Source organism: Protopterus annectens, chromosome 10.part0, assembly GCF_019279795.1.
Source record: "Protopterus annectens isolate FY-2018-M chromosome 10.part0, PAN1.0, whole genome shotgun sequence".
In the NCBI taxonomy this organism is placed as follows: domain Eukaryota; kingdom Metazoa; phylum Chordata; order Ceratodontiformes; family Protopteridae; genus Protopterus; species Protopterus annectens.
Window position 1 is genome coordinate 1,493,860,268 of NC_056744.1, and position 12,678 is coordinate 1,493,872,945.

Consider the following 12,678-nt stretch of genomic DNA (forward strand, 5'->3'; position numbering starts at 1 on the left):
ACTAGACTTCCATTCACTTAGAATGGACCACCTGAAAAAAAAATGCCAAGTTTGAGAGTCTGCAGCTCATGTGTCATTGACTGGTATGTGCTAAGTTTCACAAATGTTGTTCCTATTGATATACTACACAGTCTCTGAAAGAAACTTGCAAAACTGTCAACAATTTACTGAGATAAAAAAGACTTTTCACAAGTAGCAGTTTTGCAAGTTTCAATTCCTGGCCAAGTTACTCCTCCCATCTCCCCTCCTTCAGTGGGCTACAGTCTCACATTTCCAGCTTGGGTAGATTCAACTATTTAGTCAGCTTTGCATGACAATAGACATCAACAAATCACAGCCTGGTGTGCCACTAAAACTGTTCCCTTACATGTCTCTTCACTTCTGAATAGCATTTCCCCAGGAATAAAAAATAAAATAAAATAAAGCACACACATCAGTCCAGAATTTGGGCCAATCTATCCATTTCTTAATGTGCACACTAAAACATTCAGTTTATAATGCATTCTAGCTGCTGACATGGTTATCTTTACATAGTTATTCTCTTATAGCATAACCTGAACTTATGGTATTCAATGCCAAGCTTTAAAACTGTTCTCAGTTTCTTAACAATGACCTCCCAAGGCTCTGATGTGACCTAGTACTTTGTCGATATACTGTAAATACACAGATTAATACAAATATTTGTGCACATATGACACATACAATAATAAACATATACCATCATTAAAACAAGATAAATCATATCAATATAGTTATGATTTGTAGTTTATGACCCTGTTTGTTTATGGAAACTTTTCTGAATTTATGTTCAGGCAATTCTATATTTGTTGTATAATGTCTTTCGGCTTTTCCCGATTAGGGGTTGCCACGGCGGAACTCTGGTCCGCTAATGATTGGCAGTAGATTTTTACGTGCCAAGTTGCCAGCTCTGACGCGCAACCTTCAATGAAGGTACACCCATTCACGCATGTCTCCACACAGAAGACGCTCTAGCCGAGAATCGAACAGGACAACGTCGTACTGTGAGGAGACAACGCTACCGCAGCACCACCACCACAGTATATCTTGTTTGTTTCTCAATATTACAACCACTGTATGCTGCATAAATTGTAAAACTCTGATTGTACTCCTTTTATATTTTCTATGCTCTTTGTGCAAAATAGCTGTTTGTATAATTTATTTTTATTATTTTTTATAATTGTTTCCTATGTATCTGGAGCTTTTCTCCCCGAGCCTCCGCTGAAAACGGTCTCCTGTGTCCAGTTGGACTAACCTGGTAAACAAATGGAAAATAAATAAAAAATAAAATATACTAAGAAAATCAATCAATATGCCAAGAAAAATCCAAAACTTAAGGAAAAAACACAGAAGGAAGGAACATGTTTCCTTGATGCTGTCATGAAAATCCCACTCACTTATTCAGATATTATGGGCAAACATATAATCAGGCACACTGATGTCCCACTCACCAGGCTAAACAAGGAGAAGGATACTGTCAGCTGCCTGTCGGGTGCCAGGATCCGCAACATAACCCACGCACTCAGGTCACTCCACAGCAAGTACAAATATGACTCTGTCATTGTCTATGTAGGTGTGAATGATCTGAGACGTACCTCCCTGGACTACATGAAAAGAGACATGGAAGAGCTCTCTTGTAGCCCAGGCAGGTATGACCCTAGCCCTGAGTAGCATTCTAACATCACCCAGAATGATACCGCAGCAGTAAAAGGACAAAATGATTGACTTCAACAATTGGCTAAGCTTCTGGTGTCATTCTAAGGGGATCCAGTATCTGTCTGCCTGGGACGACATGGTCGACAGACCACAATGCTTTGCCAGAGATGGCCTGCACCTGTCGCTCCTGGGATTCTGGATACTGGCTAAGGCTCTTGCTGCCCCTATAGTGCCTTTTTTTAGACAAGGTTCAAATGGCAAATTCACCACCTTAACAGGAACTGGCAAGCAAAAACTGAGGGTAATGCTACTCAATGCTAGAAGTCTAAATCTCAAAATGCACTCACTCGATGCATTCCTTAAAATGGAGAACATCAATATCTGTGCAGTGACTGAGACCTGGTTCAAGGCTCCAGAGAGCACCCCTGCACTACCAGGCTATAACTCATAACACACTTTTCGGCCACGTAACCTGGACCGGAACACCAAAGGCTGAGGTGTGTCCATACCCATTAAGGATATCCAAACCTCCAGGCTAGTTGCTCAGCATAATGCATCAGAGATTATCCAAGTGCAAATAACTCTGGGCAAAACTACAATCCAAATTGTAGCTTGCTACAGATCCCCCACCATGCCCCAGGATTAACACTCCTCTTTTCTTGATAAACTGGAAAATATTACAGTTCAGCCAAACACCCTAATAATGGGTGATTTCAACTACCCCACCATTAACTGGGAAAACGAGTAATACTCATGTACCAACTCCTTTGCTTAACGCTTTCTGGAATTCATAAATTCCAATGCCCTGGATCAACTTATCCACACCACCACCAACGGCAACAATATCCTAGACCTAGTCATTACCAACATGAGTGACCAGTGTTCCACACCTGAAGTCAACTCCTCGTTGGTCAGATCAGACCATAAGCTAATCACCCTAGATATCCACATCCCGCCGTCTCCCCTCATTAAGGAAACCACAGTAAAAAATTTCTTCAATGCCAACTTCATGCTTTTAAGACAGAAGTGGCGAACTTCATGACACCCATGGAGATGGACAGTACAGTTATGACTGCCGAATCCTACACAAATGCACTCTACAAGCACTTACACGAGGGCATGGATCATGCTATCCCAAACAGAACCAAGAAGCTATCCTCCAAAAAAAGGAAGCCAATCTGGTGGTCCCCTGCCATAAACAAACTGTACAACAGAAGGAAGAAACTGTTGCAAAAGAGAGTAAACTCCCATGAGTGGTGGAGCTCCCTGGTCAGCCTCAGTAAGAAGCTGAGATCCTTTATAAGAGCCTCCAAAGCTAGCTTCGAAAACAAAATCCCCGCTGATTCTAAGGACAACCACAAAGCATTCTATAGCTATGTCACGAATCTCAATGGCAACACCCAGATCTGCTCTGAGTTACAGCACAACGGCATGAAAATTACAGAACCAACGGATATTGCCAACATCCTGGCAGACAGGTTTAGTGCTAACTTTACCCCCCTCTCACCCTCTAAAGGGCTAACTTTACCCCCATCTCACCCTCTAAAGGGCCCATATCTGTACAGGAAGAATGCAGAGTCCCTGTAATCAGAACTACACAGGTAAAAGCTGCACTCTCTAAAGCCAAAAACACAGCATCCATGGGACTGGACAACATTCCAGGCTGTGTTTTACACGAACTTCAGAACAAACTGGCTCCCCACCTAAGCACCATGTTCAATCATAGCGTCACATCAGGCTTTGTGCCCACTGAATGGCACACAGCAACAGTTATCCCACTCCACAAAGGGGGAGCCAACATTGATACTGGGAACTATCACTCTATTAGCCTGACGAGCCTGGTCTGCAAGGCCATGGAACGTATCATCATGGAACTCATAAACAAAGACATTGGTAACCTCCAAACTCTGGGCCCCACCCAGTTCAAGTTTGTGAAAGGCAGATCATGCCTTCTGAACCTAATCGATTTTTTGAGGCAGTCACCAAAGCCGTAGATGATGGTAAGGTGGTTCACACAGCCTATCTTGACCTCGCCAAGGCTTTTGACACCATCCCCCATTCTGGAATTATAGCTAAACTCACTAAACTAGGTATAAAGCCCTACGTCACAAGATGGGCTGCCAACTGGCTCACTGACAAAATCCACACTGTAAAAGTCGCTGACTCCATATCTGACTTCAAACCAGTGACAAGTGGAGTACCACAAGGTTCAGTCCTGGGACCTCTCCTGTTTGGTATCTACTTCTCTGAAGTACAGGCTAACAGAGAAGGCCTCTAGCTAATGATGTACACAGATGACTACAAACTAGGAGCCATAGTCGAGTCCCCAAATGATGTGGACATCCTACAGAAGGGCTACACTGAGACAGATGCCTGGTGTCAGAGCCATGGCCTCAAGCTCAATGCCAAAAAGTGCATTGTCATCCCCTTTGGTAAAAACTATGTACCCATGAACTACCACATAGGCAGCAGTCTAAACACCGAATGTGTGATAAGAGACCTTGGGACCCAGGTGGACAGTAGTCTCCTTTGATAATTAGATCGCCACAGTAGTCAGGAAGTCCTTCTATGTGGCAAACCTCATCACAAAAGGGTTCTCATCCAGGAAAAAAAGAGGTAATTGTCCCCCTCTACTCAACATTCATTAAACCCATTATAGAGTACAAAGCCCCTTTTGGAATGTACCTCACAAGACATCTGCAGCAGCTGGAAAGGCCACAAAAGTACCTCACAAACAGGATTACTGGCCTCAAACAGATGCCCTACACTGACCATCTCAAAAAACTCCAGCTTTATTCAGTAGCATATCGCCTATTCTGAGGTGATTTCTGCCTAACATATAAAGCTATGTCAAACCCAGAGTTGTTGGATATGCTACACCTAAAGAAATCCCAGTGCCTCCGAGATACATGCTCTAGGGACCTAAACCTTGTCACCACAATAAACAGGACGTGCTGGAAGGATAGATTCCTGTCCCAGAGACTTCCCATACTCTGGAATAAGCTACCCATCTATGTCAAGTAAATTTCATTATTAGCAGTCTTCAAGAAAAACTTTGAGTGGATGGGAAATAGGAAATATGCCCCGGGAATCACTTCTGTGGCTCTGCTCGACAGTGGCACAGGAAAATAACTTTCTTGGGTGGCATAAGCTAGGGAACCTTGTTGGCTAGGCTTACTTAGGCCCTTGGGCTGATAGCCTAGTACCTACCTATGAACCTATTATTAGACTAAATACAATATTATGTAGCATTAAAATGTGATGACATAAGGGTGACCGTTCATTATTTACTCAAAGCAAATGTCCGAGTGGAAAAGTTCAAAGTGGATAAAGAGGAGGAGGGGAAGAGAAGAAAGAGTAAGAAAAAGTATTTGTTAGAAGTAATAATTAGGGTAGATATGGGAAGCATGAGAAAAAATGAGTAAAAGTAACATTACAAGTAAGAGAAACAAAACCAGGGAAAAGAAGAAATAACATGGACAACAAGATTACAGCTGCAGACTGTCAAGTGGATTGGTAGCAAGTGTCATAAAACTGGGTTTGTAGAAATGTTCGGTGACTTTGAACAAACAGATTTGTCCACATTAACCGTGTATCATTTTGTGTGTGTGTGTGTGTGTGTGTGTGTGTGGTATAAAAGAACTATAAAGCAAATCTGCACCGATACCTGCGTGCTGCTCTGCTGAGGGGGACACTTGTGCAAGTGCAATGGACTGGCTCCAGTAGGAAGGGATGGCCGCATACCTCTCAACATCATAGAACAAGAAATCTGGACAAGGCCATAAATAATAGGGGACAAAGGCCCATAAATTGGGACAATTTATAAATATTGCACTTACAAACTTAGAAAGTTGATAAACAGGTTTTGCATTAGAGTAAATTTTCTTAAGGATATGAAGTCTGAAAATCAAATGCCTGTCAATTTTCTGACTTCAGTGTTCAATGATTTGCCAGTGATGACAGAAAACTGCAATTTTATGAAAAACAAACAAAAAATCTGGACTTTCTGCAAAAATCTGTACTATTGAGAGATATGGATGGGAGTCTTGAACCAACACCCGTCAATCATTTTCATTTGTGTGCCAAAGCCATTACAGCAGTGTTTTGCAGAGAGGTGAGAAAAGCCTTAAATTTGACTGGTATGTTTATTTTATTTTACATTTGTTGACTGGGAGAGTCCAACTGAATTACAAGCCCATTTTCAGTGGAAGCCTGGGGAGAAAAGCTCCAAGAGAACAATTTTTTTACAAAACATAGTTTTAAGGACAGACTTTTGACATACAATTTCCATAGAAGAGACTTTGACATACATATTAACTAACAGATAGGATACATTCGTTCTCGTCAATATAATACATTTTAGAAGATATTCCTAAGTTTAGGATTCCTGTGATAGATTTACTATCAGAGTAAAAGCAGAGAGATGTAGAATAAGGCTCTGAGAGAGCAGATGATGCTCGCTATATTGGAGAAGGATAACAAATTGATTCACTATACGTCTTTGCCTCGTTTTAGTTGAGAAGGATACCAAATTGAGTTACAATATGTCTTCTCCTGGTTTTAGTTGCTTATGGAGAGCTCAACATTGCTGGGGTAGTTTTCCCCAACTCCTGGAGAGATGGGATAAGCAGTAGATTAACAGTCCTAAGTGGGTATAGTACTAGGATTGGTTGGCTTAGCAGAGTTACTTAAGTTAGGTGAAGTGTTCTAATGAGACATTAGCCAGGGGGGATACAGGAGCACAGCTGATTATTCAAAAAGTGAGTTTTAACAAGTTTCATGAACTGTGATGGGGATTTGTTGTCAGTTATGTGGGCAGGAAGGGAGTTCCAGGTTTTTGCTATACAGTGGCTGTAGACAGACTTACCAGCTTCACTGTTATATTTGGTTACTTTGACAAGGTTTTGTGTGCTAGACCTCAAGGGCCTGGCGGTTGTATAGGGTTGCAAAAGATTTTGTAGGGCTGGGGTGTTTTCAGAGTTATGTATTACTTTGTGGGCTAGTGATAGTTGATTGAGTTGAAGTCGTAGTGGTAGTTCTAGCCAATTGAGTTTTTTTAGGCATTCACAGTGATGTGTTCTGATGAGAGAGGTTGTAGCGAATTTGGCTATTTTATTATAACAACTATCAGGTTTTGTTTAGGTCAGATTTGTAAGCACGGGGGAGGCATAAAGTAGTGTGGATAGTAGGCGAGTCCTCGCTATTGTAGTTTTGGAGTGGTCAGTGAGGAATTTTTTATTGCGATACAGGTACTTTTTTTATGCTTATAGAAATATGTAGGTAAAATCTAAGATAATTATCTATTTCAACCCCTAAAAGTTTGGTATGATTTTTGGGGGTGACTGCGGTCTTGTTAAAGGAGGAGATGAAGAAAGAATCAGAGGGAGGTATGGCTCTGTGGGAGCTAAAGAGTACTAGCTTTGTTTTACTTCGGTTCAGAATGAGCCTTTGGTTTGTAATCCAAGTTTCTGCTAGGGAAAAGCATTCTTGAGTTAGGGAGTGAAGGATGTCCATTGATTTGGCTGCACATATTATGGTGGTATCATCTGCATATTGCACTATTGAGGCTTTAGGAATACTGTTTGGGAGCCAATTGATGAAGAGGGTAAAAAGAAGTGGCCCCAGGATGGAGCCTTGGGGTACTCCTAGGGAGACGGGTAGGGAGGGGGAAGAGTTGTTTTTTCCATGTAACAGCTTGTTTTCTTCCCTCTAGGTAGTTTTTGAACCAGGAGATGGCAGGGGTGGTAAGGTTTAGAGTTGCTAGTGAAAGGAGTTTATTGTGGTTAACCATATTGAATGCTTTGGACAAGTCAAGGAAGGTGGCAGATACAAGGAGTCCATTGTTTCTGTGAGTACTGACAATGTTGGTGAATTCTGTTAGTGCGGTGGAGGTGCTATAGAAGGGTCTAAAGCCATGTTGTTGTATTGCTTTTAGATTATTTTCTAGGAGATATTTCATTAGTTGCTTGTGTATTACTCTAACATTTTAGATAAAGGGGGGTAGTATGGCTATAGGGCGGTAGTTACCGAGTTCCAGGGACGTCCTCTCTTTATGTAGGGGGATGATATGTGATATTTTCCATAGCTTGGGTACTATACACTCTGAGATGGACCTGTTAATTAGGATGGAGACAGGATATGATATGGCTTCTGCAGCCAGGTGGAGGTATTCAGCGGGTAATTTACCTGCAGCTAGAGACATTGGTTTGAGTTGCGGAGTAGTTTTTCAATGGATTTGGTTTGTTCTGGGTTGAAGCTGAACTTGAGGCAATTGTTAGTTGGGGGTGTGGGGTGGATTTTCAGGAATGGGGATGTTGTCATAGGGTTGGTTGTTTGCAAGGGTCTGGATGGTTTCCGTAAAGTATTTATTAAATTGTGTGGGGATGTCTTCTTGGTTATCATCTATTTTTGGGGTTGGGGTAGTTTTACCTGGTTGTAGAATAGAGTTAATAGCTGCCCAGAATTTTTGTGGGTTGTTCCTGTGCTTATCCTGTAACTTTTGGTAGCAAGATGTTTTGTCTGTTTTGGTGAGTTTTTTGGCTTTGTTATGTAGTTCAACATAAATGTGTTTGTTCAATTGGGATTTACTGTTTAGGTAGTTGGTCCAGGCCTTGTTTCTTTTTTGAGGAGGGATTTTGTGTCTGGGGCTAACCAGGGAGCATATTTAGTTTTAATTCTTGTTGTTCTGGAGGGGGCGTGATGATTAAGGGTGTTTAAGAAGGTAGTATTGAAATATAGTACAGTTTCATCAAGAGGTAGGTTTTTTAGTGGGGTCCAGTTGCACATTTTTAGGTCGTTTATAACGTTGAAGCAGTTAAAGTGTTTTTTTTGTTTCTAATTAGGCGTGTAGATATTTGGGTCAGTTGTGGTGATTTTGATCCGAGTAAGAATGTGGCTTGGTAACTACTTGGTGTCTGGTAGACGCCCTGCTAGGGATATCAGTGATGGATGGGATACGAGTATCCAATCTAGAGTGGATTGATGTTTGGTTCTCTTGTCTGTTCTTGTGGGGGGAAGTGATGAGTTGGGTTAAGCCATGTAGGTTAATATGAGAAAGTGGCTTATGACTGGAACAGTTTTGCCAGTTAGTATTAAAGTCTCCTAATACTATGCTTTCCTGGGGGAGGGAGCTAGATATCCATTCTAGGAGTTTTTCTGTAATCGGGATATTGTTGCCTGGAGGGATGTAGCACCCTATGATGTTGATGCGTTTATTAACATTAAGTTTTAGTTTTGTTAGCGTGAGTTCAACTTTATGAGGTCTAGGGTTGTTCTACTTTCTCAAGGATGATGTGAGATTTATACACTATAGCAACAACCCCCCTTTTTTTACCTATTCTATCACTACAAATTATATTGTAACCTGGTGGAGTGATTTCATTGTTGTGGTTGCTTGGTTTAAGCCAAGTCTCTGTTAGTATGACTATCTCAGATTGATAAAAGGAGAGTAGTGCATGAAGGTCGTGGACTTTGTTTAGTATGCTTAACATTTAAATTTAAAATGAGGAGCGCAATTTTGTCTCGGTGGAGTAGGGTATCATTCAGGTTGAGGGTTGGGGCTCGTAGATTTTCTGGGCCTGGGTTTGGGTGTATATCATCACAGCTAATGAGTTAGGTTCTGAGGTAAAAATAGAGTTTGAGTAGCTTGTTTAGGGTCTTAAAGTTCTTTATAGTTGTTTGAGACTGATAGTGTGATGGCTGTGATCTGTGTGCATAGTGGTGAATAAAGAAGGTTTGGTAGTGATGTGGGACTAGTTGAGTAAAAGGGTGTGTTGTAATAATGTCAGTGGAAGTAGTTTTTCTTGGTATATCGATAAAATTAAGTTGTTTTTGGTGGTTGGTGATCTAAGTTAGCAGTGGGAGTGTGGATACACCTAGGAGCAATAGTAAGAGGTGTATGTATGTGGGTTTGGGTAGTTTGGGCATGGTTTGGTTGGGTTTGGTCATGAGTGAGAGATCTGCTTGGGATGGGGTGGGTGTGGTGGATGATGAGAGGTGTTGTTTGTGATTGTAAGGTAGTTAGATGGAAGACTGTGCTTTACAGGATGTGTAGTGGAAGAGAAGAAAATGGGTACAGGGGTGGGACAGATTCAGTGATTGGTGGTTAGCATGATAGGAGTGGCTAAGTTCAGTTGAAATGTAGCACTAGTGGGGGCGGGTGAGAATAGGAAGCAGGGAGGGGAGCGGAGTGAGCTCGAGCGCAGCGGGGCTAACACTAACTCCAATTATATCAATGGGCTTACTTGTTTCTTTTCTTTGTACACCAAATGTATCGTTCCACTTGTTTCTGTTTACACCAAATGTGTCTGTTTGGCTGTATTGTATTAGTTTAATTTGCTTATACTGATGCAGTCACACCGAAAAAGGTCTGGGGAAGCTTCCTCACCACAAGCAGGCCAAAAGATAACTTTCAAAAGGGCGCCGCTCAAGGAGACCGACTAATATAGACTTGTTAATCTGCATGGGGGAGGAGGGAGATACAAAATGGGGGAAGGTATAACCAGAAAAAGCAGGTAGAGATTTGGCCTGCCCCTTCACAGAAGACTGCAAAGAAAAGCAATCAGCATAAGAAGTGGAAGCCTTGGAGCTGTAATGCAAGTGTAAGCAAGGAAGAGGTCGAAGCAGGAAATTAGGAGTGTAAACAGTTAGTTGCAGAAACACTACTTTAAGGCCTTGGTGTGCAAGTAATACAAAGGAAGGTAAATCTATATGGGGGGCAAAATACACCAAGTAAATGGTACTTGCCATACTTTACAAGTATTCAGTGTGGAGACAGATCTATTTGGGACAAGATACAGCAAGTTTATTGTTAAGTTATGCCACCCAGTGGCAACAGACAAAGTTATAGTTGCTGGGGGGGGGCCTTGCAGGTGTGCATGCCGGCCAAAACAATGTTTAAAAAATAACTATTAAAAGTAACAAATGTGCTGTAAAAGGAAATGTAAATAACCAGTCACAATGTTTAAAACATAACTTAAGGACCACATCTGCTAATAACAAGAACTGTAAATATCCAGTCACTTATGCAGACTTGTCTGGTAGGTATAATGTGTTATTCTTGGCTTGCAATAATTGAAGGGAGAAACCAGACCGTAGCAGTGGTTTTATCTGGCAATGTTGCAGTTGCTGGGGGGGGGGGAGGTGCAATGATGCAGTTAGACCAAGTGTGCTATGCAGACATGTCTGGTAGGTAATCCTTTTTAAAATGTGTTATACTTGGCTTGCAATAACGGTAGGGAGAAACCGGACCATAGCAGTGGTTTTATCTGGCAATGTTGCAGTTGCTGGGGGGGTGCGATGATGCAGTTAGACCAAGTGTGCTATGCAGACATGTCTGGTAGGTATCCTTTTTAAAATGAGAAATTCTTTCCGATTTTATTTCCAACAGAAATTCTTTCCACTGAACTAAGCAATCCCATAATTTGCCTCTTTATATGCCAATGCTTGCTATAGAAATGCTGTTGAACGAATTCATCATATTCAACATTTTCACCAAATATAGAATCTGATGTCCATACAGGAGCTCAGGTAAGGGTAACGCCTACACTTCACATCAAGTTTTTACTGGGGGGGCAAGCCCTCCTGCACTCCCCTGTGGGAAGCACACACCCCCTGTTAACTATCACTACAGTGAGGAAAGGGATGAATGTCCCAAGCCACACTGTACCGCAACCTCTATTCATTACAGCGAGCTCATATCAGCGAATGAACTATTGATCATTTAACGTTTGTCAGAATGGGAATCAGGTATCTGCCATTTGACACTCCCATGTTCACAAAATCTATGTTTGAGATTTTGATAGTAAACATAATAACTTCTGTTTCTACTGTTAGCCCAAAACAGGCTTCTAAGACTGAAAACAGGACTGTTCATCCAAGACAGTACATCAGTATATAGTAACAAGAAATATGGAGGAGCTCGCTTCACACATAAAACATGTTATACAAGTAATATATACTGAAAATAGAGAGGGATGCAGAAAACATGACAATTACTTCAAGCAGTTAGAGTCTCTAAAAACAGGTAGATAATAACCACAGACAGGTGCTAAAAGAATGTGCTTTGCTGTAATCATTAAAAAAACAAAATATTAATCAGCACAGTGACATGCAGGCAACAAAGCAGTTATTTATTTATAAATATGTAGCAGATTTTCATAACTTTCTGAATTTGTTTCAAAGTTTAATAATATTAAGCCATATCAGACTTTAGGGCAGAGAGAAATTTAGAGGAATAGGGATCTCAAGATACCAAAATTATGAAAAGAAGTAAACTTTAACCTTGTAATTGAATGAAGAACAGTATAGTTTTACCTTGTACATGTCAAGTGCTTTCTGCATTGTCAAGAAGGTGTGGCCATGATGTTCAGGAACACACAGTGAGCAAACCAAAATGCCATCCTCTTTACAGAACAGCTCAAGCCTTATTTTATGCTCTGTACAGAGCTGGTCTTCCTCACATGAGTTTGGTCCTTCTTCATCCTGACATTCTATTTTCACCCTTTTAACCACATTTCCTAGTTGTCTGTTCACTGCATATTTCCTGTCTGTGCATTCCTCTCTGCACTCAGGACAGGAAGGTTGTTTCCCACTGCCCCAAACTCTGTCAATACAAGACTTGCAGAAATTGTGACCACACAGCAGTGTCACTGGAAAATTTAAAGGTTCTAGGCAAACTGAGCAAATAAATTCCTCCATAAAATCTCCTGCATGTTTTTTAGATGCCATTGTGAAACCAGACTGTTTCAGAGTTTCACTTTCATTTATCAGCAACAGAAAGGTCCCTTCTTGCATGGCCCACCTTCATTTAAAGGCACAGCAAACATTTTCCAGGGAATTAGAATTTTTACTAGAAAACACTTCACAGAATGAGAAATGAAAGCTGATGATGAGAATTCATATTGCTAGTATCACTTTTTCAGTGACCACACTTCAGAAATAATACAGATCTGCATTATAACATCTTGGCTGATACATCCTTCAAAAAGTATCTAAAAATCTAAC

At 41.1% G+C, this 12,678-nt stretch overlaps 1 protein-coding gene across 3 annotated transcripts in view; it reads right to left on the bottom strand.

Annotated features, from left to right (window-relative positions):
• The window catches only part of LOC122813674 (zinc-binding protein A33-like), a 365,959-nt gene extending 353,537 nt beyond the window's left edge, over positions 1-12,422 (bottom strand). For all 3 annotated transcript variants that reach the window (XM_044086120.1, XM_044086119.1, XM_044086118.1), the window contains exon 1: positions 11,989-12,422. In XM_044086120.1, the coding sequence (XP_043942055.1) occupies positions 11,989-12,402 (414 nt within the window). In that variant the 5' untranslated portion in view covers positions 12,403-12,422. The remainder of the gene's footprint in view (positions 1-11,988) is intronic.
• Positions 12,423-12,678: the final 256 nt, after the last annotated feature.